Raw genomic sequence first — 27,937 nt, 5'->3', positions numbered from 1 at the left:
ACTCCTGAACTCAGGTGATCCACCCGCCTTGGCCTCCCAAAGTGCAGGGATTTTAGGCATGAGCCACCGCGCCTGGCCAGGTATTTCTTCATAGCAATGCAAGAACAGTCTGACACAGAAGGCACTAAAAATTACCCATGCTCCACCACTTAGCTCAGAAATAGCTGTTAAGATTTTTATATTATCCACCCAACATATTTGTAATTATATTTTATAAGGATTTTTTACTACTCTTTCATTTATCATTATACTGTACACATTTCCACATCATTAAAATTTTTCATAATTATCAACAATAACATACTGTTTTTTAAATAACCTGTTTAAAATTGACAAAAAGTGTATATATTTATAGTATACAACATGATGTTTTGACATATGTATGCACTTTGGAGTGGTTAAATCAAGCTAATTACCATAAGCTTTTTCACATACTTATTTTTTTGTGTGGTGAGAACACTTAAAATCTACTATCTTAGCAATTTTAAAGTATAAAATATATTGTTATTAACTATATTGACCATGGTGTACAATAGATCTCTTGAACTTATTCCTTTTTTCTAACTGGTAACCATCATTTTCCTCTTTTTCTAAGAGTTCAACTTTTTTAGATTCCACAAGATCTGTTCCATAAGACAGTGAGAGTTCATGTGATATTTGTCCTTCTTTGTCTAACATACTGTTCTAATTAGAAAATCAGAATATTTTAATGGTAGAAAATACTAAATAGTATAGGACAAAGAAAAAAAATCACTCCTAATCTCATAATCTAGATTGGTGATAATTGCTGTTCACCTTTTGATATATTTCTTTCAATAATATTAATGCATATATATTTTTCACAAGATTAGGAATATATTACATATATAGTTCTCTTAATTTTTCAAATTTATTTAAAAATTATTTGAAAATTACAACAGATAGATTTCTTTTTTTTCCACTTAACATGATTATTTTCCCAGTCATTTCATGTTCTTCAAAAACCCCGATGATAGGAATAATTTTCTCTCTCCTGAAATCTCTCTTCTTGTGATTGGATCTGTTTGAGGTCTTGGGCGGAAAGGCCTGGATGAAGTCCTTGCAGACTCAGCATGGTCGTAAGCAGTATAATTTCAGAGGGCTGTCCCATGGGCTCACTCTGCAATCAGGCTGGATGAAGCAGAAATGATTTGATTGTCACTCCTTAATTAAAGGCTCTGATCATTGTTAAAATGCAACTTGCTCTCCAGAGATGCGACATTCTAAACAGCCCCCCATAGTTTATTGCTTTTCTGAACTGAGGTTTTCCTAAAAGAGGAAAGATTTCTTACCTTTTTGGTGATTCAAGCTGCATTAACTCATAATTCCTCATAGAGGAATTAAATACTATCAATTGTAATAACATTTACAATTTATTAAGCACTTATTATTATGTATTAGGCACGGCCAGGAGGACCTCTTACTTCATCTAACCTTCACAGCAACCCCACCCCATTTTATACAATCTCATGTTACCAACAATGAAACAGAGGCTCAGAGAGGTGAAAGGCCTCCCACAGTCATGACAAGTTGATCAAGATTTCAAACCTGGGTCTGACTCCAAAGGTCTGTTCCATCAGCCCTGCCACACATCTGCCCAAACCATTTGCTTAAAATCATATTTAATGCAAATGGAGTTTATGAATCAGGAACTAGGGCTTCCTACCTGAAATGGTACACATTAGAGGTGAAAGTGGTGGGCTGGCTCTGTTAGAAAAGGTCAAAGGGGCCAGATACGGTGGCTCAAACCTGTAATCCCAGCATTTGAAGAGACGGAGGCAGGAGGATCACTTGAAGCCAAGAGTTTGAAGCCAGCCTGGGCAACACAGTGAGTCCTTATCTCTACCAAAAATTAACAAAATTAGCCAGGTGTGGTGGCATGCACCTGTAGTCCCAGCTACTCAGGATGCTGAGGCAGGAGGACCCACTAAGTCCAAGAGTTTGAGGCTGCCATGTGATCAGTGAGCTATGATCGTGCCACTGCTCTCCAGCCTGGGTGACACAGTGAGACCTTGTTTCTTAAAAAAAAAAAAAAGGTAAAAGTCTGCTCGAGGGATTTTTTTTTTCTTTTTTTACATCAAAGTACTAATTTTAAATATTTCCCAAAAGAATCAAGGAAAAGGTGACATTCATTAACTAAGTCACAGTTTAGGCTCAAATAATAACAGTAACTACATGCTAGATTATGTGTTAAGCATATAACATATATAAGACAGGTACAATTATCCCTAATTTCCAGGTGAGGGATCTGGGGCACAGCAGGGTTAACTTGCCTAATGGTGGCACACAGTAAGCATAGATTCAAATTCAGTCAGAAGCCAAGACCCCAAATTCTTCATTAGTCTATGACGCCTGCCCTCTTTCTTCCCTTCCCTCCTTTCCTTCCTTCCTTTTCTCCCCTCCCTGCTTCCTTCCTGTTTGTCTCTTTTTCGTCCTTTCTTTCTTTCCCTCCCTCTTCTGCCTTCCCCCCTTCCTTCACCCCTTCCTCTCCTCTCCTTTCTGTTCCTTTTTTTTTTTTTTTTTGAGAGAGGGTCTCGTTTTGTCACCCAGGCTGGAGTGCAGTGGAGCAATCTCAGCTCACTACAGCCTCAACATCTCTGCTCAAGCGATCCTCCCATCTCAGCCTCCCAAAAGCTAGGACCACAGGCACCACCATGCCTGGATAATTTTTCTATTTTGTAGAGATGGGGTTTCACCATGTTGCCTAAGCTGGTCTTGAACTCCTCAGCTCAAGTGATCCACCCATCTCGGCCTCCCAGAGGCCTCTGTTCCTTTTTTCCTTCCTTCCTTCTCTCTCTTTCCTTTAGGGAAAACCCTGGGTTCAACTTCCAGTCAAGAGGCCTGGGTGTAATTAAAGAGTGTTTCTTGGGGGTAATGAGCAGGTGAAAGAAGGAAAAAAATATGTTGACTATTTGCTGGGTGTGAGCAGCAAGCTAAGAGCTTCTGCATGTCCTGTCTCATTTAATCCTATAAACATCCATTAAAACCAGGTATTATTATTACACCTACTTAAAATTGAGGAAACTGAGGTTCAAACAGGTGTCTTGCCCAAAGTCACAGCATTTTTAAAGGACAAAGCCAGGATAAACCAGGATCTGTTGACTTAAGTCTAATGCCAACTTGCATCTTGATTGCTATTTTCTCCCTTCCTTATGCTATGCTTTTCAGCATGGTAGAGAAATTGTTTCTTTTTTGAGGTGACATCTGCCAATCCCCTCCTCAAAAACTTCATAGTGGTAAAATCTTGGTAATTCCACCTGATTTTCAAAGTCTTTTACAATCTGCCCTTCTTTTATTTCATCAATGTTATTTCCCATCACTCCCTTTTCACATTCTCTCCTCTTCTCTGGATGAAATTTCTATTATTGCTACCCACTACATTAATTTCTATTTCCACATCTTTTATTCTCTATTAATCAAGTTGTATATATCTTTCAATGCCCAACTTAAGCATCTCCTCATCCATTCTAGTCCTCAGGGAAGGCAGTATTTGATCACTCCACAGCCCTACTCAAAACCTTTCAGTGATAATCTTTTATATGCTGAACAAAACCAAGGCTTCTTCGCCTGGGATTCAAGTCAGCCATCCAGTTGCAAAGAAGTACTGAGAGTCAATTATGTGCTAAGCACTCTCTAGGTGCTGGGAGAGCTGTGGAGAACCAGACAGACTGGTTCCTACCCTTATGGTGGATGCACTAGACATTAAATAATTACAAATAATCAATTACATAATTACTAGTGTGAATCAAGTAATTACAGGGCCCTCTACAATCTGGTCTCAACCTATCTTTTCAGCTCTTTCTCATCCTTCTATTCCATCCAAATGGTCCCCTCTCCATGCTTTCCTACCTCTGTGGCTGTGCCTATTCCCACCCTCCTTTGCTGAACACACTCTTCCCTGCTCCGCCCCATTCCCCTCCAGGACCAGTTCTGGTTCTGCTTCCTCCATGCAACCCTGCCAGACAAGTTTAGTCTGAAAGATCTACCCTCATTTGAATTCCTAGCACTTATCCATTCAACAAATATTAACTGAATGACTTGTTGAAATGTTTGATGAATGATTCTTTATGAGATTCTAAACACACGCTGTGGTATTAAAGGTTTAAGTTGTGCAGGGAATTCGTTTTCCTGTTGAGAAGCATCAATGACTTTTCTCCTCTCTTCCCCTCTTCCCAGGGAGTGGGAAGGAATCCACGAAACTAAATAGTAGAACATACAAAATTATGGAGAAGCAAAATGACAATAAATTTACCCAATTACTCATAATCCGACTACTTAGAGACCCACACTGACATTTTTCTCTTTTTAGTACTTTTTTTCCTGTTTCTGTTTTGCTGTATGTCTACAGTTTGTAAAACTCTTTTTCCCTCAAGTTAAAAAAAATTTTTTTTTGAGACAGGGTCTTGCTTTGTCACCCAGATTGGAGTGTGGTATAGCAAACACCGTTCACTAGAGCCTTGACCTCCTAGGCTCAAGCAATCTTCCTGCCTCAGCCTCTCAAATAGCTGGGACGACAGGCTTGCACCACCATGCCTGGCAGATTTTAAAATTTTTTGTAGAGATAGGGGTCTCGCCATGTTGCTCAGGCTGGTCTCCTTCTTGGGCTCAAGTGATCCTCCTGCCTCAGCCTCCCAAACTGCTGAGATTTCAGGCGCGAGCCACCATACCCAGCCCTAAGTTAAAATTTTATCAAGACAATTATTTTCTTATGGCCTTTAGAAAAACACAATATACCTCCATCCCCACTCCCTTGCTCTCTTCTGCTTGAGGGTGGAATGGTTTTGTCTAAAACAAAACCTAGAGAATTTACTCAGACTCATCCATATCTTTTCCAGTTCATGGATCCTATGTATAATAAGAATCTGAGCATTGTTTTAGGTCTTTACTTAAACAGAAACCCTTTCTCAACACCTACTCTGGATGCTTTTTAGAACAAGCCTCATCTCTCTTCTTCAAGACCTCAAATGTGTGCTATGACTATACAGTGTAGTTATATTGATGAGCAAACCACAGGATGTCCAAACTATGAGGACACAGGATATCTTCCAGTTCACTCCCCTCGCTTTAAGCGTACAGTGTTAGGACACCTGCCCAAAGTCATGCAGCTGCCTAGTTATCTTTCCAAATTGCTCCATGTCTTTAGTTTGTGTAATAATAAACCCCAAACTAAAATTCAACAAAAGCGCTCACCCATGCTAAATAAATCATGTCTATTCCTACCACTGAAGGGGAAAAGGTAACAAAGTTTGGTAGAGATTGGGCTAGATCCTTCAGCACTGGCTTATTTAGAAATTTCAGAGGACTAGGTGAGGTGGCTAAGGCCTGTAATCCTAGCACTCTGGGAGGCCAAGGCAGGTGGATGACTTGAGCTCAGAGTTCAAGACAAGCCTGTACTCCCAGCTACTCGGGAGGGTGAGGTGGGAGGATGGCTTGAGCCTAGGATGTTGAGGCTGCAGTGAGCCGACTCTGGCCTGGACAACAAACTGAGACCCTGGAAGGAAAGAAAAGAAAAGAAAGGAAAAGAAAAGAAAAGAGAAAAAGATCAGAGAACCTTTCTTACTGGAAGTCAACGTTGCCATGATAGGATTAAAGCAAGAAGAAACATTATGGGCCTGCTATCTCGTTCTTAATGGTCAAAACGCAGGGTATAGCAAAGCATATAGGAAGAGGTCGTCCTCACTCATGAACTCAGCATCGGCTTCTACGTTTATTCTGCTTTGGTTCTTCTTAATCTGACCTCTATAGACTTCGCCACGATCCAAGGTGTAGTTCTAACAGGCAAAAGAAGCCTAAGGATTGTCGAAAAGTTGGCTTCCTTCATACAGACCAAGCCCAATTCATGGCAGCGTTCCCAGCCCCAGTTTGAAGCTCAGTTAGGTGGTCTCTTGCCTTTCTGAATTCTGAAAAAAGAGTGGTATCGGAATCTCTTCTTACCGGAACCCAGGAGAGGGCGAGCTGTGGTGCAGTCCTCATAAAGGGGAGAACTGTAGTTTTCAGAGTTCTAATGAACATCCCAATGGGCCTAAAAGGCTTCAGTAAGAGATGAAAGGTTCCGGGTGAGAGTGGGCGTGGGCGAAGCTGATCCCTCTAGGTTGGACTAAGGCAGAGCCAGATCCAAGAGGGAGAATCCAACTGTGAAAGGGATCTGGGGAAGAAAGAGCTCTATTGGGGGTGCAGCCGGATGAAGAACACCGGTGCTGCTCAGTGCAGCCCCTACCCATCCATGGCAAACAAAGGCAGTGGCCTCCCTTCCAGCCTTTTAGTTTGAATGAAGGCTCAGTATTACCTTTTAGGATCCACCCTTCCCTCCTCACGCACCCAATGAGGCCGGAGCCTCTTCCTGCCAGGAGGTGCTGAACTCTCCCAGGAAACGGACAGGTGCCGCGAGCCAATGGTGGGAGCTGCGGCGGGCCAGTGGGCGGGCAGAGTGGGTCGACCTGGGTTTGAGAATGAGAGAGCCCGCAACGGGGGAGGCCACGGTGCGTCGGCGGCGCACGGGGTGAGAGGGACCTGCGAGGCGGCCAGCTAGGCTGCCCCAACCACGGCGGAGGAACCGGGGACTGGCCGGCCGCAGCCAATGGGAAGGCGGCGGGCGCGGGGCGGGGCGGGGCGGGCGTGGGGCGGGGCCCCCTCGGGTCCGCAGGGCTGGGGCGGAGCCAGGCCCGCGTCAGGTGGTCCCGGCGAGCCGGCGGTACGGGGGGCGGGGCACGGCACGGCGCGGAGAGGAGAGCGGCGGCCGGCGGGCAGCGGCGGGCACTGGCTGCGCGAGCAGGTACCGGCGGCAGAGGTGCCAAGGCCGCCCCCGGGGGGGCGAGCGGGCAGGCGGGGACTCGGCCCGCTGCGCCCCTAGGCTGCGCGGAGCGCTTGCGCTCGGCGCTCTTCTCGTACCGCGGTAACAGCGCCGGCGAGCCGGCTTTCCCAGCCCTGCCAGCCCGGGCCGTACCTGCGGCCGCCGTCGTGGTGGGGGGTTCCTCCCAGCTCTGCGGAGGCGCATGAACAATAGGCGGCGGCGGCTCCTGCGGGCGGCGGCGGCCCCGCACCCTATGGATCGGCCGCTCCATGGAGCCCTCCAGAGCGCTTCTCGGCTGCCTAGCGAGCGCCGCCGCTGCCGCCCCGCCGGGGGAGGATGGAGCAGGGGCCGGGGCCGAGGAGGAGGAGGAGGAGGAGGAGGAGGCGGCGGCGGCGGCAGGCCCCGGGGAGCTGGGCTGCGACGCGCCGCTGCCCTACTGGACGGCCGTGTTCGAGTACGAGGCGGCGGGCGAGGACGAGCTGACCCTGCGGCTGGGCGACGTGGTGGAGGTGCTGTCCAAGGACTCGCAGGTGTCCGGCGACGAGGGCTGGTGGACCGGGCAGCTGAACCAGCGGGTGGGCATCTTCCCCAGCAACTACGTGACCCCGCGCAGCGCCTTCTCCAGCCGCTGCCAGCCCGGCGGCGAGGACCCCAGTTGCTACCCGCCCATTCAGTGTAAGGCGAAGGCGGGGCCCGGGAGCCGGGCGGGGAGGGGAAATGTCGGAGGCCTGAGGGGCGGTCGGGGAATGGGGGAGCCCTGCGCCAGGGCTGGGATGAGGGCGGGGGGTGGGGAGGACGATTGACCTGGGTGTGGGTGGCGCGCGCTTGGGCTGCCCGGGCTTCGCTTGGTGCGCTGGATAAGCTCGAGACGCCTCAGGCCCTGCCCGCACTTCAGACGCTTGGGCTTCTTCACCTTCATTTGGCCGCCTCAGCAGTGGCTCCCGATTTCCACATCCTGAAGTCCCAGCCTGAGAATTTGCCAGTTTCCTAGTCCCTTCTCTTACCCACCCCCCCCCGCCGCCCCCCCCATTCCCAATCTGGAAGTGTTTATGGCAAGCTGGTGGTTAGTGTCCTAGCCTTAGTCCCCAAATCAGGGACCTTGCCACCACCTCTTCTAATGCCTGTCCCCGCCTCTTAAAGGCGTTTGCTTTCAAAGAGATGGAGGTGTCTCCGCAGGTCTGGGCTGGCTCACAAGTCCCGGAAGCATGTGTGAACTCAAGGCTCAGGTGCTTGTAAAATGTCGGGTTGATTTCTTGGATCCTATTTCTTATATCTCAGAAGTTGTACCTTTAGGAGTCTCACTGATTAATGTGCTAAGAGGGATGTGTGTGTTGAGAATGGGGGTGGGACAAGTGATGATTAGAGAGGAAAAAGTATGTCGTTCCCCCATGGGAGATCAGGATTGCAAGCTACAGTGGCTGCATCCCAGTCCTTTGACAGTGAGGCTGTTTGGGAAATACATTTTCTTCTTTCTTCTCATCCTAGATCCTTGCCTATATTTGGAACTGGTCAAATCTCAGGGGGACCATGCTCAGGGGTCCCTCCCAGGGCCTTTCTCCCAGTGTCCTGGTTTCCGTCAATTTTCCAGGAGCCCCATATTTCATACCCTATAATGAAATCTTTTTTTTCCCAAGGGAGTTAAATTGCCATCACAGTCCCTTAATCATACTAGTTTATTTCAGAAAAAACACGTAAATATCTCTTTAGTGCAGTTTACACTATTTTGTATTTGAGAGTTTCCATAATCTCTTATCTGTTAAAAAGGTATTGTTAATATGTATTAATTACTGTTTATTCCTTATTTTGTATAGTTTCATCTTAGTTGACTTTTTAAAACGTCATTAGCAAGGACCAACTTTAAATATTTAGTTTTAAGATTTCCTTTGTAACAGTTACGTTTTTGGCTCTGTAACTTATTTTTTACCCCAGCAATTGTGTTACTTTAATCTTGAGTTTTTTTGTTTTTTTGTTTTTTTGAGACAGAATCTTGTTGTCTCCCAGGTTGGAGTTCAGTGGTGCAATCTCAGCTCACTGCAACCTCTGCCTCCCGGGTTCAAGCAATTCTCCTGCCTCAGCCTCTTGAGTAGCTGGGATTACAGGCGCCTGCCACCATGCCTGGCTAATTTTTGCATTTTTAGTAGAGATGAGGTTCACCATATTGGCCAAACTGGTCTCGAACTCCTGACCTCAAGTGATCCGCACGCCTCAGCCTCCCAAAGTGTTGGATTACAGGTGTGAGCCACCGTGTCTGGCCTATCTTAAGATGTTTTTTAAAAACTAGCACATAATATCAAAATCATAGCCTCTTCGCTTGTTTTTCTGCTCTTCTTTTTCTGTTGGTGTTCTGACTATCAAATCGATGTTCAAATCTTTAGGTTCCCCCTCTCCCTCTCATTCAGTTTAAAACTTCGTTTTTCTTCATTTTGATCTTTAAAATGCCTGGAGGTAGCAAATTACTTTAAATTGTTTCCAGATACTACATCTTTTTGGGACTGGTTTGGTAGCCTTAAGGCTAAGCATCCTGGCATAGTGTTTTGAAAGTGTTGAAAACACTTCAAATATAGTGGAAGAAATATGAATAGCCTGGCATGTTAGAAAACATAGTGTCATTTTAAACATTAGTCAGATTTTGATTCTGTGGGTGAAGTTTTGTGATTTTGTTTTCAGGGACAGCTAATGTCAAAGTAGAAGAGCTAGGTAAGGTTCGTGATCAGGAACTCAGTTTCTTTAATATCCTGTGCTCTGGCTGCTAGAGCAGTCAAGAGTCAGTATGACTTAGGCTGAAAAACTGTCCACAGAGCTAGGCATGGCAACAGTGTGCTACTTCTTCATTTGGTGACCAGGACTTACCTTCATTGTCATACAAGTTATCTTGGATAGAGTGGATTCCTAAATCTGGAATCCAGATGTTGAGAAAATAGGAAGTAACTTGTTCTAATGGAAAGAATTGACTTGAAGAATATGGCATTTGAAAGACCTGACACGTTCTTTTATTTGGCCTCACTAGGAGTTCTGATCTTGACTAGAATTAATTTTTGATAATTCAGAAAATTTAGTTTCAGTCAAAAACTAATTATTGAGTACCTAGTGAGTGATAGATACTGTACACTGTGTTAAGTACCAGGGCATAAAGAAGTGGTAAGATCAGAAGGTGCTTATAAGTTACATGAGGGAGATTAACGATGTAAATATAAAACTTCAGTGCAGTGCCTTGGTTCATCAGAGGGTGAACATGGGCTGTCATTGACATCTATGTGCTCTACCAGATCAGTTCGTGTCGCTCAGAAAGTGAAGACGATTGACAAACCTTGTCTCCGAAGACTTGGAATGAAATTGAGCCACTGACACTTCATCACCAGAGTTACCCTTTTGAACTTCCCCTCTGAGCATGTGTTGTGACATTGCGTTCTGGACCATGAATAGAAAACATTAAGTCAAGCAATACAGCTTTAGTTTCATATTATTGCTTCTTAAAGTGAAAATTTAGCTTCAAACTTTATTTAAAAGCTTTTTTTGTTTTTTTAATTTTTAGAGACAGGGTTTCAGTCTGTCACCCAGGCTGAAGTGCAGTGGCATAATCATAGCTCACTGCAACCTTGAACTCCTGGGCTCAAGAGATCCTCCCACCCCAGCCTCCCAAAGAAGCTGGGACCAGAGGCGCACGCCACCATGCCCAGCCAATTATTTTTATTTACTTTTTTAATAGAGGTGAGGTGTTGCTTTGTTGCCCAGGCTGGTTTCAAACTCTTGTCTTCAATCATTCCTCCCACCTCAGCCTCCCAAAGTGTTGGGATTATAGGCATAAGCCACTGTATCTGACCTCAAACTTTATTCAAAACAGAAGGGGAAATTACTAAATATTATGACAAAGAAAACATATAAAAATGATATTATAAATCATTTTACATTTATTTAGTGCTTTAATCCTCTCCATTGTAGGTACTTGTTAGAGTTTAGCTGTCTATGGATGACAAATATAAATAACCCAGGAGCTCACCCATCGTCTTTATTTTAGTGAAAGATGAAAAATGTACAGTTCCAAACTCATCTTGGGAGATGCAATCCTAGGTATTATGTGAAAGTTTCTCTTACAAGAGAGTTGTTTCAGTTTTCAAACAGGGCATACATTAAGGTTATTAATTTATGCTTTTTATTATCTACATCCACTAGAAATAGAAGGACATATTTTCAGATGTACCTAAGATTTTTAAGTGAGTGAAGTATATACCATTCACTTACTCAAAACCCACCAAAATGTGCCTAAACATTCAGTTTCCAAGCATACAATTGAGAGGGAATAACATCTTGACTTTAAAAATGGAAGAACTAAGGATTTATTCCTGATATTCCTGGAAATATCCTTCCACAGAAACTGAAAAATGTGCTGAATGCAGCTTGACCTGATTCTTACTTAAAACCAGGTCTTGACTGGAGCAGGGAAGGGAAGGAGAGCCCCACATACTCTGCTGCAGCTGAAGGTCTAGTTCCTTCGTTCCTATCCAAAGGGACTGAGCAGGGAAGGAAAAAGAAGGTCCTTCCTCCCTCCCTTCTTCCTGGGTTCTGTCTTTTATCTGTTTGAAAGTTGTGTTCTATACTTTTCTTGGAGTCAGGTCATAATATTTTCCTAACTAAATAGCAAGAACCTGAGATTTTTATGTTCTACCCAAAGAGAGGTTATTGCTTTCCCTTCCCTGCAGAGGTTTTTAGAGGAGCTGTCCTTTCAGCACCCTAGTACTGAATCATATCTTTTAAACCTCCCTGCATTTATTTTTTCAATCCCTACTGCATTTAAATAAATATTTAACACCTACTGTGTGTTTACAACTATGCTTAAGACTAGAGGAAAGAAGGGAGGGTACAAGAGAAAGTACAATAGTTAAAATTCCCTTAAGGAGAATTCAGATACTCAGTTGAGGAAATAAGAAAACAGATACAAATTTGTTAAGTAATCATCTTTTCATATGTGTAAAAGCTGCTAGAAAAACATGAACGTTCCTTCCCTCCATGACCAGGAAGACTCTTAACATGTATTTCTCCAAGAGAGTTTCTAATCTTTCTTTATAACATAGGCATATTTTTCTCATTCATATAGATGACATCAGGCACAAATTAGTAATCAGTCAGGATTCATTTTGGGGCTCAGAAACTCTCAAGCTATTTTGAGCAAGAAAGAGATTTAGCACAGGAAATTCTGTGCTTGCAGAATTGTTGAAAGGGCTGAGAGAAGAGGCTCTCAGCTGGACCTATGTGAACAACTCCCAGAACATAGCAGAACTGGCCCACCAGGTCAGCTGCTACTTCTCTAATTGGGAACATACAGAATCAGGAGCTGCCATTGAAGCTGTTGGCTTCAAAAACACCCTGTTGTGTCTGCAGCCCAGAGATTAGGCAACCACTTGGCTATGAAACATTCCTCTCCACATCTACAGACTTAGTGATTGGACACCAACATGCTGTTGCAAAAAATCCCCGCAGCAAGAACATGGACTTCATCTCACTTCTGCCTTTCAAATATTGTGCATCTAATTGGCAGAACTTAATTTGCATTCAGAACTTTAGCTGTAAAGGAGTCTGGGAAATGTACTTTTTAGCTTCCTAGCCTCTGTAGTACTGAAATTTATGCTAGAAGGATTTTGGAATGGATGCCGATTGCTAGTCTACAATATTCTGCTATGACATTCATTCTTCAGGGAGATTGCTGGATAAGGTGATAACTTCTTTAAACAGTTGGAATTTTGGGGTCAGGATGGGCTATACTTTTTGTATATCTAAAGACTATCCACCTAACTTATCCACCTAAGAGTTTCCTTTGTACAGACTGCCAGTTGCATTACAAAATACAGATGGGCTAGCCCCAGATGGGATAGAGGTGCTATAATTAAGCAAGAACAGATTTTTTAGCACCACCAGCATCTGAGTGGAGAACAGAGGCGTTACAGGGCTGGCTGAGTAAGGAAGGGAATAGTCAGCAGTGGCAGTTCCTCTTTTGGTCTTGCCAAAAGTTCAGAAATGTATCTTTGTTTTCTTAGTTTTTTTTTTTAGTAAAGTGTGATTATTTTCTGTATTTGTTTCAGAAGGTCCAGTTCCAGTTCCGTTTTTTTTTTTTTTTTTTTAAGATCTGAATTTGGTTTATTTCCTACTGAGATAGTGTGTTAGTCCATTGTTGCATTGCTGTGAAGGAATACCTGAGGCTGGGTAATTTATAAAGAAAAAAAGGTTAATTGGGTCACGGTTCTGCAGCCTGTACGGGAAGCATGGCACCAGCATCTGCTTGGCTCTGGTGAGGCCTCAGGGAGCTTTTATTCATGGCGGAAGGTGAAGTGGGAGCAAGCATGTCACGTGGTGGGAGCCAGGAGCAAGAGAGAAAAACCAGATAGATGTCACACTCTTTTAAACAACCAAATCTTGTGTGAATTCGAGCAAGAACTCACTCATTACTGTGAGGAGGGTGCCAAGCCATTCATGGGGGATCGGCCCTCATGACCCAAATACCTCCTACCAGGCCCCACCACCAGCACTGGGGCTTACATTTCAACATGAAAATCAGAGGGGGCAAATATCCAAACCATATCAAGTAGATTTTTTTTCCATTTTATTTCAAGGATCTCTTGGTCACCTACAAAATGTTTGGCATGGCAAGTGCAGTGGTGAATAGGGCATACAGAATCTCTGCCCTTGTGGGTCTCATAGTCTGGCCTGGACAATAGGCATTGAACAAGTAATTAAGTAATTATAACCTTGATGCCTCTTGTGGAATGGAAACTGCCATGGAAGTGTTTGATAGGGGCCTGACCTCGTTTGGTCTTGGGGATGGAGAAGACCAAATCAGTTTCACTATGAAACTGATATTTAAGACCTGAGGCATGAGTATGAATCAGCCAGGTAAAGACAAAAGAAAAAAGAAGATAGAGAACAGGGTTTCATGCGAGAAACAAAACACACTTTGCTCATATAGCACTTAGCACCATATGTAGCTCGATTTATAATCACTGGCAGCTATTATTATCTACCAATGAAAGCCTTTCCACACACAACAAAATATATAATCAAGTACCTTAGGTTCAAACTCTGGATTTGGGAAGGAGAATGATTGGTTGGGATACTGGGTAGGATACTGGGACCATCAGGGCTTGAACTGAGGCACAGATGACTGCTGGAGTAAGATATCTCTTATGAGGCTCCTTTCCCATGTTTTAGTTTCCAGGTCCAGGTAGAACCAAGTTCTGAAAGTCTCCCAAATTGACTGCGTACTCCCTATATTCACTGCTGCTGAGGCTCGGACCTCTGAGCTGCAAGGCCTCCTTAGAGGGTCCTTTTGCTGTTGGGTCTGTGTCCTCCAGGTTAGTTTCCAGTGGCTGCCAGAGTTGATTTCCTTTCTAAATTACAGGTCTAACAACATTCCTTTTCTGAAAGATACCTGACTCCTCTTGTTTACAGTGTGATGTTCAAGCCCCTCAGAATGGCTTTAAAGACATTTCCTGGCCTGCTTACCCTCAACAAGGCTTTGAGCCTCGTCTCCAATCCTGATGCACATGACCTGGCCACAGCAGACTCCCTGGAGTTCCTAATATACCATATACTTCCTACTCCATGTTCTTGGCTCCTGTCCTTCCCTCCGCCTGATTGTCCTTCCCTGCCCTGATTTCCTTCATCGCCTGAGATCTCTCCCACTCACTCTTTAGGGCCCATTTCAAATGTTGCCTTCCCTGAGAATCCTTTCCCCACTCACCCCCTTAGTGCTCTGTGCTGCTGTGGGAGCTAGTGATTTTCCTAAGCCTCTAATCATACTTCTGCAGAAGCTCTTCTCATCCTATGGTTTGGTTGTTGGGTGGCTGCCTTGGCACTGAGTTGGGTGCTTCTCACCACTGAGCACACAGTAAAGCTGAGTAAGTCTCAAAGAAAGGATCTCGGCCAGGTGCAGTGGCTCATGCCTGTAATCCTAGCACTTTGGGAGGCTGAGGCGGGAGGATTGCTTGAGCTCAGGCATTCAAGACCAGCCTGGGCAACATGGCAAAACCCCATCTCTATATTTAAATGTATTTTAAAGGAAGAAAGAAAAAAAAAAAGGACCTCTCCCGTATTCCCTTTAGTTACAATAGTTGGTTTTGGTACAGGATTCTGCATGATTTTCCCGGTGGGATTTTTTTTCATGAATGTTTATAGAATGCCTACCGTGTGCTGACTGTCACTAAGGAAAATGCAAAGGAAAATAAATTAATTGCAGTTCCTGCCCTTATGGAATTTGCTTTATAATGGGGAGAGAGAAAGGCCCAGTAAACAGACAACTTGCCGTGTTTACCCACTCAGGTAAATGAAAGGTTAAATACGATGTTTTCAAGATGTTTTTGACTTGCTTCTTTTTTTCTTCCCTTTCTCAGTGTTAGAAATTGATTTTGCGGAGCTAACCTTGGAAGAGATTATTGGCATCGGGGGCTTTGGGAAGGTCTATCGTGCTTTCTGGATAGGGGATGAGGTTGCTGTGAAAGCAGCTCGCCACGACCCCGATGAGGACATCAGCCAGACCATAGAGAATGTTCGCCAAGAGGCCAAGCTCTTCGCCATGCTGAAGCACCCCAACATCATTGCCCTAAGAGGGGTATGTCTGAAGGAGCCCAACCTCTGCTTGGTCATGGAGTTTGCTCGTGGAGGACCTTTGAATAGAGTGTTATCTGGGAAAAGGATTCCCCCAGACATCCTGGTGAATTGGGCTGTGCAGATTGCCAGAGGGATGAACTACTTACATGATGAGGCAATTGTTCCCATCATCCACCGTGACCTTAAGTCCAGCAACAGTGAGTATGAAGAGATGGGGCTGGAGGGGCTCAGAGCAGTTGCAGATGCATCCCACGACATCAGTAGGAGTGGACTTCTAATGGAACCTTAGAGGGCAGTGAAACTCCTTGCTTAAACACATTCCATCCTTGAATAGAGATGTAGGAGGTGAGATGAGTGCCAAGAAAGATTGGTTTAGGAAGAGAGGAATGAGGTGCCTGAGGAGTTTGGGATAATTTTGAGCTTTTTTTTTTTAGCAGTCTAGAGTGGCCTTGCCTACTATTTTTCCATATATCAGAATGTGTAATTCTGATATGCTGTGCACAAAACTTGTGGGAAGTGTGAATATTATCACAAAAGGGATTTTCCTCTTTGTGGAACAAGAGGTAGAGCAAGCCTTTATTATCTGTTTGAATGTTTACCTAAACACCTCAACTTGAGATACCCATCACAGAAGGGACTATAAGAAGAGAATCCTATTGTTTAAACTGTGAGCTGATTCAGATGGCGATGTCCATTTGGAGAGCATGACTTCCTGGTAATATCACCCACCTCCTGGTAGCCCAAGGGTGGTATTAATTAAATGCCATAATTACCTAGTGTTTAATAGCAGGGAACTGAGAAACAACTGTTTATTAAACATCCAGAATCCATAAACTGGATTTAAAGCAAGTATTAAATATTAAATGGTGAGTTGGTAGAAGCTCCAGTCCTTTACGTTGTCTAACTCAGCAGGGCTAGGAATACGCCTCTTTTCTGTGGTAGTTTGTGCTCTCTCTTGCCTAAACTGGGTGGTAAAGAGGACACAATTGCATACTAGTATGTACTTAAAATCACTTGGAGCATCCTGTCCCAGAGAGGAGGGCATTTGAGTTGAAGGACTTTGGGGGTAGCATGGGCCCCCAGGGACTTCACTATCTCTGCATCCTTCAGCTTTGAGCCTGGAAATCCTTCAGATTTTGTTTTGCTCCAGGCTGTTCCAGATGTGGTTTATTTTTCTGTTGATGCTATGGTGAATCTGTTTACTTTAAAAATACATTTTAAGGCCAGGCGCGGTGGCTCACGCCTGTAATCCCAGCACTTTGGGAGGCCAAGGCGGGCGGATCACGAGGTCAGGAGATCGAGACCATCCTGGCTAACACGGTGAAACCCCGTCTCCACTAAAAATACAAAAAATTAGCCGGGCGTGGTGGCGGGCACCTGTAGTCCCAGCTACTCGGGAGGCTGAGGCAGGAGAATGGCATGAACCCGGGAGGTGGAGCTTGCAGTGAGCCGAGATTGCACCACTGCACTCCAGCCTGGGGGACAGAGCGAGACTCCATCTCAAAAAAAAAACCAAAAAAAACCCACTACATTTTAAAATTATGTAAGTAGTGGCGGGGTGCAGTGGCTCACGTCTGTAATCCCAGCACTTTGGGGAAGCTGAGGCTTGAGGGGGAAGAGGATTGCTTGAGCCCAGGAGTTTGAGGGCAGCCTGGGCAACATAGCGAGACCCCATCTCTTAAAAAAAAATTATGTAAGTAGTAAGTGTCTATTGTAGAAAATTAGAAAGTGCAGCTAAAAAGAAGAGGAAGTTAACTTATAATGTTTTCCTTTAGAGAGAACAACTATTACATTTGGCATATCCTTCCCGACATTTTTAAAGCGTATCTGGTTTATGCATATACAAATATATATTTATCTTTTCTACCTGTGTTCTTTTCCCCCTTAATAATAGAAAAACTCCTCTTGTAAGGGTATGGAACATTAGATATGTATTTTAGATATGATGCATGTGAAGTATTTAAGTTACGTAAAAAATCTGGTTTCTCTTTTTCCCTTTGCCGTTTTCCTGTCTCTTTATCATGATGATTTTCATCCCTGCCCCCCCCACTCAAATTCTATTCTTTAAATAAATTAAAACTTTTGGTGACCTCTTTTCAAAGTAATTTCTACCTAGAGATTGCTGTAAGGATGGGGTAAAAGGAAGCAGATGTATTGCTGGAAAATGTGATGGAGAAGCTGAATTTTCTTTATTTTACTTTTTCTAATATTTTTATCATGTTGAGAGAAGTAGGCGAAGTACTGTAATGTTACATAATTGAACCCATTTAGAAAGTTGGGCTAGGATAACAAAGTTGTAAAAGTTAATAGTTTACTTGATGAAGTTTTGAATTTGAGTATAATTTTAAGCTCTTCATACATGTTTTTACCTCTTATGAGATTTGTATTTAGGAGTGGAGGCTCTTATGCAGGAAAAGTTATCCTGTTAAGGTTCTGCTATTTGTAGGAGAGGGCAAGAGACCTGAGTGTCATTCTGTTATTCAGGAGACAAAACTCTGGTCCTTTCTTTTTCCTTATGTGGGTTTTAGGATTGCCAAGGGGAGCCATCAGGATTGCAGAAGTTGTATAATACTTAAACCTCCGGCAGTATTTTAAATGACCTTCTCAATACAGTTGATGCCCAGTAATGTTTATGGTCCACTGGACTGCATGGTTGGCGCTGATGTTGATGCTAGTTGTAAATCTTACATGTGTGGTAGGGTAGCACTTTGACGTTTGTCTGCGGGTTGATGTTTGCCAAGGATTGTATACGTCTGATAGGAGCCTCGATGATACCACCATTCTTACTCCATTGCAATGTGTACATGACTTGAAAATGATTGTATTTAATTTTAATTTTATTTATTTATTTTTTTTAGAGACAGGGTCTCACTTTGTCGCCCGGGCTGGAGTGCAGTGGTGCGATCTTGGCTTACCGCAACCGCTGCCTCCCGGGTTCAAGTAATTCTCCTGCCTTGGCCTCCTGAGTAGCTGGGGTTGCAGGAGCCTGCCACCGCACCTGGCTAATTTTTGTATTTTTAGTAGAGACGGGGTTTCGCCATGTTGGCCAGGCTGGTCTCGAACTCCTGACCTCAGGTGATCCACCTACCTCAGTCTCTCAAAGTTCTGGGACTACAGGCGTGAGCCAGTGCACCCAGCCTTTTTTTTTTTTTAATTTTATTATTATTATTATTTTATTAGAGACGGGAGTCTTGCTTTGTGGCCCAGGCTGAAAATTATCTTAGAAGTGTTATGCCACTTCTTTGCCCATTGCCTCCAGCTTGGGAGCGATAACTTCTTTGTATTTTGCAGACTTGGGAACACTGGCTTGTTTCTCTTGCTTTGTTAAGGGTTCCAGAGAATTGGATTTTGGTCGTTGTCATGTGAGGGCAGAATACTAGAAATTATATGTGTTAGTTGACTTTGACCATTCAAGAAAAGAGTATGTATACACGGGAGCTGTCTTTGTGGGAAAGAGAAAGTAGTTGATGATAAACGCCTAGCTGTTAGAAAGGTTCAGTAAAAAGTGTCTTATTAAAATGTTTTATTATCCTGGTCATCTACTTTAAAAAGTCATTTGCAGTTTACTGGCAGTGAAACATGTATGGCATATAGTATCCCATGTTGATATAGAATCCGCATTGAGTTTAGATTGACCGTATGTAGCCTGAAAAGCCAAACAAAATAACAGCGGCTCAACAAGGTCTACATTGACTTGTCTTTGAAAAGAAGCCTGGAGGATTTTAGGGCAGCTCCATATTGTCATCTGGGACCCAGGCTCCTATTTTTTACTCCCTCATCCCAGTACTTGGCTTCCATCCTCATTGTCACCCTGTGGTCCAGATGGCTGCTGGAGTGCCAGTTATGAGGTCCAAGTCACAGGCCTGAAGGAGGAGGGGAAGCAGAAGCACAGAAAAGGTGCCCCATGTGGCTGAGTTGGCTCCCATTAATTTCCCAGAAGTCCAGCATGGCGTATGTGCTTGTGTTAATTGGACAGAGTGTGGTCACCTGGCCATCACTAGCTGGAGAGGAGACAGGGAGATGGAGGCTTTTACGCTGGGTGTCATTGAGCCCAACTGAGAATCAGGGTCTGTTACCAAGGAAGAGCATTGCCACTAAGGAACTGGCAGCTAGCAGTCTTACCATGGAATCTTAATGCAGGACATGCATTGGTATGAACTATTACCTCAGATGTCTAGCATTATACAGCCAAACAAGTTTAGCCAGGCCCTGGGACGTGTGGCTCAGACCCCTGGCTTAACTACTGTTTTATACTACTTTACCACATCACATCATTAACTTAAGCATCACACCCTAAAACTACTTGTAAAAAGCCTCTGGCTATAAAAATGGATTTATGTGTCTCTTCTCCATCAAATTGGGCAAAACCAGTTACGTGATTGTTAGCAAACACACTGTTGAAAGATGGTCTTAAATGGAAAGGTTGTCCTTTTGGGGGCAGGTAGATGGACTTCAGGATTTTGTATAGTAGGTGGCTTGGCATAACGGCATTTGGCAGAAGAGCAGTTTAATAGTGGCCATTAAAAGTTATATAAGTGGCCAGGCATGGTGGCTCATGCCTGTAATCCCAGCACTTTGGGAGGCTGAGGGAGGAGGATCACCCGAGGTCGGGAGTTCAAGACCAGTCTGGCCAACATGGTGAAACCCCGTCTCTACTAAAATACAAAAATTAGCCGGGGATGGTGGTGGGCGCCTGTAATCCCAGCTACTTGGGAGGCTGAGGCAGAATCATTTGAACACGGGAGGCAGAGATTGCAGTGAGCTAAGATTGCGCCACTGCACTCCAGCCTGGGTGACAGAGCCAGACTCTGTTTAAAAAAAAAAAAGAAAAAGAAAAAAGTTAAATAAGTAAAGATGTCAATATTCAAGTAATATGAAAAAGCTTTGGAAAGTAAAAACATTGAAAGTGAAGGTAGTCTCATTACTTTTATATTCATATTAAATAACTCTTTCCTTCTCTTAGAAAATACAGAAAAGGGCTGGGCACAGTGGCTTAAGCCTGTAATCCCAGCACTTTGGGAGGCTGAGGTGGGCGGATCTCTTGAGCCTAGGAGTTTGAGACCAGCCTAGGCAACACAACAAAATCCCATCTCTGCAAAAAATACAATAAAATCTAGCTGGGTGTGGTGGTGCATGCCTGTGGACCCAACTACTTGGGAGGCTGAGGTGGGAGGATTGCTTGAGCCTGGAAAGTTGAGGCTGTAGTGAGCAGTGATTGTAACATTGCACTCCATCCTGGGTGACAGAGTGAGACTCTGTCTCAAAAATAAATAAATAAATAAAAGAAAAAGAGGCTGGGCATGGTGGCTCACGCCTGTAATCCCAGCACTTTGGGAGGCTGAGGTGGGCAGATCACGAGGTCAGGAGTTCGAGACCAGCCTGGCCATCATAGTGAAACCCCATCTCTACTAAAAACAAACAAACAAAATAGCCAAACATGGTGGCATGTGCCTGTAGTCCCAGCTACTCAGGAAGCTGAGGCAGGAGAATCGCTTGAACCCGGGAGGTGGAGGTTGTGGTGAGCCAAGATCGAGCCACTGCACTCCAGCTTGGGCAACAGAGCAAGTTTCTATCTCAAAAAAAAAAAAAAAAGGAAAAGGAAAAGAAAAAGAGGCCGGTTGCAGTGGCTCATTCTTGTAATCCCAGCACTTTGGGAGGCCGAGACAGGTGGATCATGAGGTCAGGAGATTGAGACCATCCTGGCTAACACAGTGAAACCCCATCTCTACTAAAAATACAAAAAATTAGCCGGACATGGTGGTACGTGCCTGTAGTTCCAGCTACTCGGGAGGCTGAAGCAGGAGAATTGTTTGAACCCAGGAGGCAGAAGTTGCAGTGAGCCGAGATCGCATCATTGCACTCCAGCCTAGGTGACAGAGTGAGACAACATCTTGGAAAAAAAAAAAAGGAAAGAAAAAGAAAACAGAAAAACACGGGTAAAAACACTGTGTGTTTTTCTAGTTTTTCTGTGCATTTTTGTGTGTTTATTTTTACCCCTAGATAATATCCTAACAAAAATATTGCTTGTAGCATGCGTTTCTCCTCCCTCTGTCAGTGTGTTGTCAGCTTGTGGCCCTAATCACTTCACTCTTGCCTGCACACTCCTGTTGGACAGCTGGGTATTTCATTGTTGTTCTGTGTGGCCTAGTGCTTTAGTTTCATATAATTGGGAATAACATTCTGCTCACAAGGCCACAGCATCCACATTGCATTAATGTTTGATGTATCCCCTGCCTGTACCTTCTTTGGGTTTCAACCAACTCGTTCTTAACTTTATAGCTGAAAGAGCAGAGGTGAGTGGTGAACTGTATTTGGTTTGGGACTAGGCACACCTGTCTTCCTCTTTTCAGATGTCAGCTTAAATGATCATGAGATCTTTGCTGCCTTATCTTCTTCTAGAGGCACTTTCTTCTTTAGCCAAGCTGGTCTCCCCTTTCCTCCTTGCTGGCAGGGGTGCCCTTGCCTCATCTCTCTGCCTGTCCAACCCCTCCACAGTTTTCTGTGCTCAGCTCAAACCTGGCTGCTTCTGGTAGCCCATCACATATCCTTGCTGTAGTCAGTGCTAAGTCATCATTTGATGAATGTGTATTACCTGGTAGTTCGTAGAAGAATATTGGAGTGACAAGAGACTAGAACCCCTGGTCTAATGGCTGCAAGTTCAACTGCCATCCAGCCAGGGTGAGTCAATTTAAAGCGCTGGTAGGCATTCACAGGCCATAACAAAACAAAACACCGTGCTGGCCTGCAGGCCAACCTGCCAAGTTACACAACCTGGCCTCTTTTTTTGGCTATGATTTCAGGAGCATCCCTTACATCTCCAAATAGGTTTTGTGTCTTTAGCTCCCAGCATAGCTCCAGGTGCATAGTAGGGTCCTCAATAAATGTATAGATAAAAGGAATGAATGAATGAATGAATGAGTGAAATATCACGTGAACTGGTTTACTTACGGGATCCCAAAATGTAAATGTTCCCTTTCTCTTACCCATGGATGTCATTCAGACCTCACTTGTGTGGAATTATTTATTTATTTATTTATTTGATTTTTTATTTAGTAGAGACAGGGTCTCGCCGTGTTGCCCAGGCTGGTCTTGAACTCCTGGGCTGAAGCAGTCCACCTGCTTTGGTCTCCCAAAATGTTGGGATTACAGGCGTGAGCCACCAGGCTCGGCCACATGGAATTTGCTTTTTGTCCTCATTAGAATCCCCTGGCCCTTGATCCATCTGAATTGTCTGAGCCCAACCACCTGTTTTGGATGCTGGAGTGTGGTGTTGTGACAGTACATTCGCTATTAATCCCAAACGCGCCTGCCTCCTTCCCGCTTCACACTTTTCCTGATCACCAGCCCTGGCTAACTCACTGGCCCACGTCTCCACTGTAGCCAGTTGCCGGCTGCTAGGAGCTGCTGGAGCAGACCACTGCCGGTGCTGTTGGGTCTACTCCCAGTGTGTTCTGTCCAATCTCAGTACTCCCTTTGTCCCCAACTTGGGAACTGCCTGTCATGCTCCTCATGGTGCCTGTTGCAGTTTTGTTGAATTGTTGAATTGGCTGCTCCTGTTGGAACTGGAGGTCCATGTAGCATCTCCCCCTCCAAATTCTGTTCACTTGCACCTTGTCCTCATCTCCAACCTTCTCGGAGTTCACAAGGTCAGGAAGCTGAAGACGTGCTTTCACCAGTGTGGGGATGATAGAGAGTTTGTCTTCCCTTTGGCCTCAGCTCAGCAGGCTCTGACATTCTAAGCCCTGGAGTATACCTGGACCACACACTAGCCAAAGCTCCTGACTGGTTTTCCTGTGTAGGATTTCTCATGGCTGGTGAGTTTGCTGGCTGCCAGACTCATGGCACCCTGGGACCCACTGGATCCCAGTCTCTAGTGTCATCCTGCACGCGTGGTAGAGCCCATTCTGCCTGATGGAGGAAGCAGCTAAGGCTCAGGCACCCTGGTCAGGGATGATGTGGCATTAGACTTGCCTCGAAAAAGGATGAGGAGTAGCCATAAAAGCAGTTTTTTCCTACAAGAGAATGAAATAGGCAATAAAACATTCCCAGAGTGGACCTGAAAGGCAGTGAAGTATCATCTGGAAAACCCAAGTCTTGGTCCTTTTTGAGAGGTAAGTAAATGACTTTTTGTATGCTTCATGGAGGCCTCTCCAGATGAAATACTTCTGGCATTACCTGGCTCAGATACTTCTGAATTTCTCTCCCTGTTTTTTTCCTTAGTCAGGTCCTTTGGTGGTTTTTGCCACGTGTTCCTTCTTAACAGAGAGTTGGAGGATGATGGATGTGTTTTGAGGATTTTCCCAGGCAAAAGTGTACAAGCGCTCAAAGAATTGGATTTATCTTTTGGTTGCAGGAGGCTATGCCAGAGGTTAGCTAGCAGCCACCTGGCATGTCTCAGAGTATCCTGTTCAGTTGATGGGTAGCATTTCCCATGAATACAGAGACATGTTCTGCAAGCCAAAATAAATACGTAAGTGAATAAAGCTGAAATGAAGCAAATAACCAGCCGGGTGAACAGGACTCAGCAGAAGAAACCATTGAGGCCGGAGATCTGACTTGCAAGTCCTGTTGCATCTCTCGGTTCTTGAACGTGGTTTGGGAACCTTGCCTTTCCCTTTTGTCCTGTGCCTTTGTGGCCATCTCCTACACAAAGTTGGTTTTCTTTTATGGGCCAGTCTAAGTGCCTGGTGTTAAGAATACAGCAGCAAACAAAAGCAGACACAGGTTCTTCTCTCCAGGAGCTCCCTGTGGGGTCAGGGAGAAGGACCTTGATCAAAATAAAGTGGCACAAAATGTAAAGTCAAGACTGTGGTGAGTACCATGAGCATGGCTGATAACGGGACATGCCTCTAGAGGAGTGCTGGAGAATTCTCTGAGGAAGTTTTGTTTCCGACGTGATCTGAGAGAGGCAAGAGTGGAGACAAAGTGGAAAGGGAAGGTGGGGCAAGGAGGTTCCAGGCAGTGAGGCCAGCAGGCGCAGTGCCCCGTACAGTGTGGCCTCCTGGGAGGCAAATTGCGTGCTTGGATCCTCTTGCCTCCGTCCTTTCCTGTTGTTGGTGGAGAAGGATTCATAAGGGGAATGGATCTCTTTGTGGGCCACGTGCCTTCATTTCCCAGCGGTTGCTCTAGAGTCCTGCCTGCCTCTTCTTCCTGTTTCATCACCGTGGAGGTTCTCTGCAGCTTACTCAGTGGGGCAGCAAGTAGCTCAGGACACCAGGCAACTTTTAAGCTCTCATAATGCTGTGCTGGAGTTGGAGCAGAAGCTTGTGCTGTATGAAGGGCCTTGGTTGGGGTTTCTGGACTATGAGCTTTTAGTTGCAGAAAACAGCCTTGGTGAGGGGTTGAGTTCAGGGCAAGAAAGGCTTTGAAAGGCGTGTGGGGTCTGATTTCCAGATGAATATTTAGTCTCTTCCTCTTTGATCTGTTTCCTCTGATTTGAGCCACTAAGCCTTGAAAGTAAATAATACATTTAATTGTGTCTTCCCTTCCCCACATCCCTCCCAACCAAACCTGGTAAGAGCTAGGTATTGACCACAGTTTGTGGGTGGTCTGTGGCACCGTCATTGCTCAGGTTCAAGATTTGTCCTTCAGGATCTCTGAGGAGATGAGAGAAGAGCCTGCCTATTTCTCCTTTCCTCCGCATCTCTTGGAAAATTTTCCATTCCTTAACCTGGTTCTTCACCTTGTTTCGATGATGTAGCTCAGGGTCACTTATGGATGGCACACAAAGCAGTGATGTCAGTGGTCTGGTTGAGTCAGGAGAAAAATGTAGCTTCTATCCCAGGTCCAGGGAGCCCAGGTCTTTACTGTGGAGTCCCTTTCAATACCCCTGACAGCCTCTTGTAGAACCACACTTTGTTCCTCTTATAATGTAAAGATTAGCATAGGGCCAGGGAACCACGCAAAATGGTTCCATGCAAAATGTGAATACATTCATTTTGGAGGGAAAAGGTCAGGGCTCTTATTATTATAAGACTCAGAGAAGGTTATAAATCACTATCATTACAGAGAACTTAAATTGGGCATCTGTGTAAGAGGTGTTCTGGTGCAGTGGAAAGAACATGGGCCCCAGGGCTGTCCTTGACACTGACTGGCCGGGTGGCCTTGGGCACATCTGTGATCTCTCTGGACCTCAGATTCTTCATCTGCAAAATGAGAGGTTTGGACAGGTGGTCTCTGAGGTCCCGCCCAGGACTTAAAGCGTGAATGTCTGTGTATTTGGGAATGTTAGTGACTACATGGTTTGTCTGCCTCTGCGTGTTAGGCTGCTGTGCGCTCAGGTTCCCCACTTCGGGGCTTGTTCTGGCTTGGGCTGAATCTCCTGAAAGGGAATCTTTGCCGAGTGGTTTAGTGGAGAAAACAGTTGACAGGAGCCCACAAGTGGTCCCCTTCCCCCACTGCTGCTCAGGGCATGACAGATGGCCTTGCTGAGAGAAGATGCTCTGGTCACATGAACCATCCTGGAGATTCACAATAATCCAAGGACAGCCTTCCTCCTAGAAGCAGGACACAGTTAGTCGCCTGCTACTCTGTCCTTGGAGCTAAGCAAGGGGCATCCTGGTGTCTCAGAGCTTTGCTGCTGCTTTGATTTACACTTGCTTCCTGCTCACTTTTTTGAAACAACATAGGGCTTTTCCAGGTGGGGCTCAAGGTCACTTAGGCGACTTTAATTGTGTGCCTCGTATATCCCCACTCACCAGCAGAAAAACAGGAAGAACATGTCCCCTGTGTGATCCACTATACTGTAAGAGTGAGACATATACATTAGACATATTAAAAGCTGTGGGTTGCATGTCGCTTTCCCTCCTAACTTCCCTAAAGTTTTTGCTCTGTGTAGGAAACTTGAAGGTTTTGATCTGAGAAGAAAGCATTTTCCCCTTAAGATTGGTTTTGGGAACCACTGTGGTCTAATGGAAGAAACACTGTCTTGGTAGTTAGATAGACTTGGATTTAAGCTACTTCTTGAGCACTTGACATTGGGCACGTGGCCAGCCTCTCGGAGTCACAGGAAATCTCATCTGTAAAATATGAACAACACAGAAATGAGCAGTACTGTTTTAAGATGATATGAGCTCTTATGTGTCAGTATCATACAGGCACTGCATTCAGTAAATGGCACTGTGCTTTTTTTCCTTTCTAAGGAGTAGGAGAAACTTCTTTCCATTCCTTGTTATTTTAGTTGCACACAGGATATGGCTGAATTTCCCTTTTTAAAGTGGTGCAAGAGGATTTTAGGCAGCCCTGAGTAGCCCTCTCCTAAGCCAGCCAGGCATAGTTTTACTATTCCCACTGAAACAGGCAGATTTAATTCTGCCGAAGCCCCTGAAAGGGATTGAGCCCCACCAGCCCCTTCTAACTGTGCAAAAGCCTCTTGTGGAAACGGCCCGTGCGTCTTGAACCGTCTGGACTCAGCCTTAACTCGAAGTGCTCGGTCCTCTGAAAAATGCAGCCTCGTCCTGTCTGTTACAGCCTTTGGCTTGATTGAATGGGACAGCTGGCCAGTTTTATGGCTCTGCTGGCCTCTCAGTTGGTAATTAAAATGCTTTTGCCCCAGGAGGAAGGCAATATATTTCTTTCCCTCCCTTCTCTGCTGCATTAGTCTGCTTTTTTCACATCTTCTCCTGGCCTCCCTGTGTCAACTTAGCTTTCTTGTTACACAGTGTCATTTAAGACTCTGGAGTATTCAGGGTAGCTTGAAGAGATTTTATTTTGAGTTTTGTGGTCTTGTTTTGGAAGGTAAACGGAGCATGTCTGGCCGTTTTTCATCTCTATAAGAGCTTTGTTTCCTACAGCTACTCTCTAAATCTGGTTGTGTCCAGCACTTAGTAGGTCCTTAAGAAATGTTTATAGTTTTGATAATCACAGATTCTAGCACTGTGTCTTTCCCATACATACCTCCTTCCTGCATAGACATTCTCCAAACACCACACCTCTTCTCCTTTAGAGCCCTCATTTAGGATATGAACCCTGTCTTCTTTTGGAGATGAGCCCTTGTGAACTGTGGGTGAAACTGGATTTGAGTCTTACTTGGCCCTGTTACTTGCTAGCTAAGGACCTTGAGCAAATGACATACCCTCTGTGGCTTAGCTTTTGCAGATGTAAAGCAGGAATAATGATAATACCACCGATCTCATCTTACGGGGTAGAAGTGAGGATTAAATAAGATCATCTAGGTGAAGTTCTTAGGAGTGCCTGGCACGTAATAAGCACCCAGTATATTGACCATTTTAATAATAATTCCATCTGCTACACTTATTCCCTTAGTATTTAGATCACAATTGGTGATTATATTTTTGGTTGGTATCTTTCTTTTGTCTTGTACTTGCATTTTCATTGTTTTAGTCATATTCTTTCCAGTTGTACTGTAGAATTTAAAAAATTCAAATGTAATGGATACACATGGGTAAAAATAGGACAAAATTGAAATACAAAGAAAAGTCTGTCTCCAGAAAAAGAGAGAGAGAAAAAAGAAAAGTCTCTGTCCTTCCCACCCTAAACCCTAAGTTTACTTCTTAGAGGCAAATGCAATTAAGT

General features: G+C 44.6%; 1 protein-coding gene and 1 long non-coding RNA gene across 4 annotated transcripts in view; one reads left to right on the top strand and one right to left on the bottom strand.

Moving 5' to 3' along the window:
• Positions 1–204: 204 nt before the first annotated feature.
• LOC112128775 (uncharacterized) lies at positions 205–6,561 on the bottom strand. Its single transcript, XR_008513105.2, has 3 exons — positions 6,305–6,561; positions 5,953–6,163; positions 205–1,149 (listed from the first exon to the last, which is right to left on the bottom strand). It is a non-coding gene; the product is annotated as an uncharacterized LOC112128775 (long non-coding RNA).
• A 430-nt stretch (positions 6,562–6,991) lies between these two features.
• Positions 6,992–27,937, top strand: part of MAP3K9 (mitogen-activated protein kinase kinase kinase 9) — an 86,208-nt gene continuing 65,262 nt past the window's right edge. For all 3 annotated transcript variants that reach the window (XM_054530274.2, XM_054530273.2, XM_054530271.2), the window contains exons 1-2: positions 6,992–7,483; positions 15,187–15,600. In XM_054530274.2, the coding sequence (XP_054386249.1) occupies positions 7,078–7,483; positions 15,187–15,600 (820 nt within the window). In that variant the 5' untranslated portion in view covers positions 6,992–7,077. The remainder of the gene's footprint in view (positions 7,484–15,186; positions 15,601–27,937) is intronic.

This window comes from Pongo abelii, chromosome 15 (assembly GCF_028885655.2).
Source record: "Pongo abelii isolate AG06213 chromosome 15, NHGRI_mPonAbe1-v2.0_pri, whole genome shotgun sequence".
NCBI lineage: Eukaryota > Metazoa > Chordata > Mammalia > Primates > Hominidae > Pongo > Pongo abelii.
This window is presented reverse-complemented; position numbering and strand designations above follow the sequence as displayed.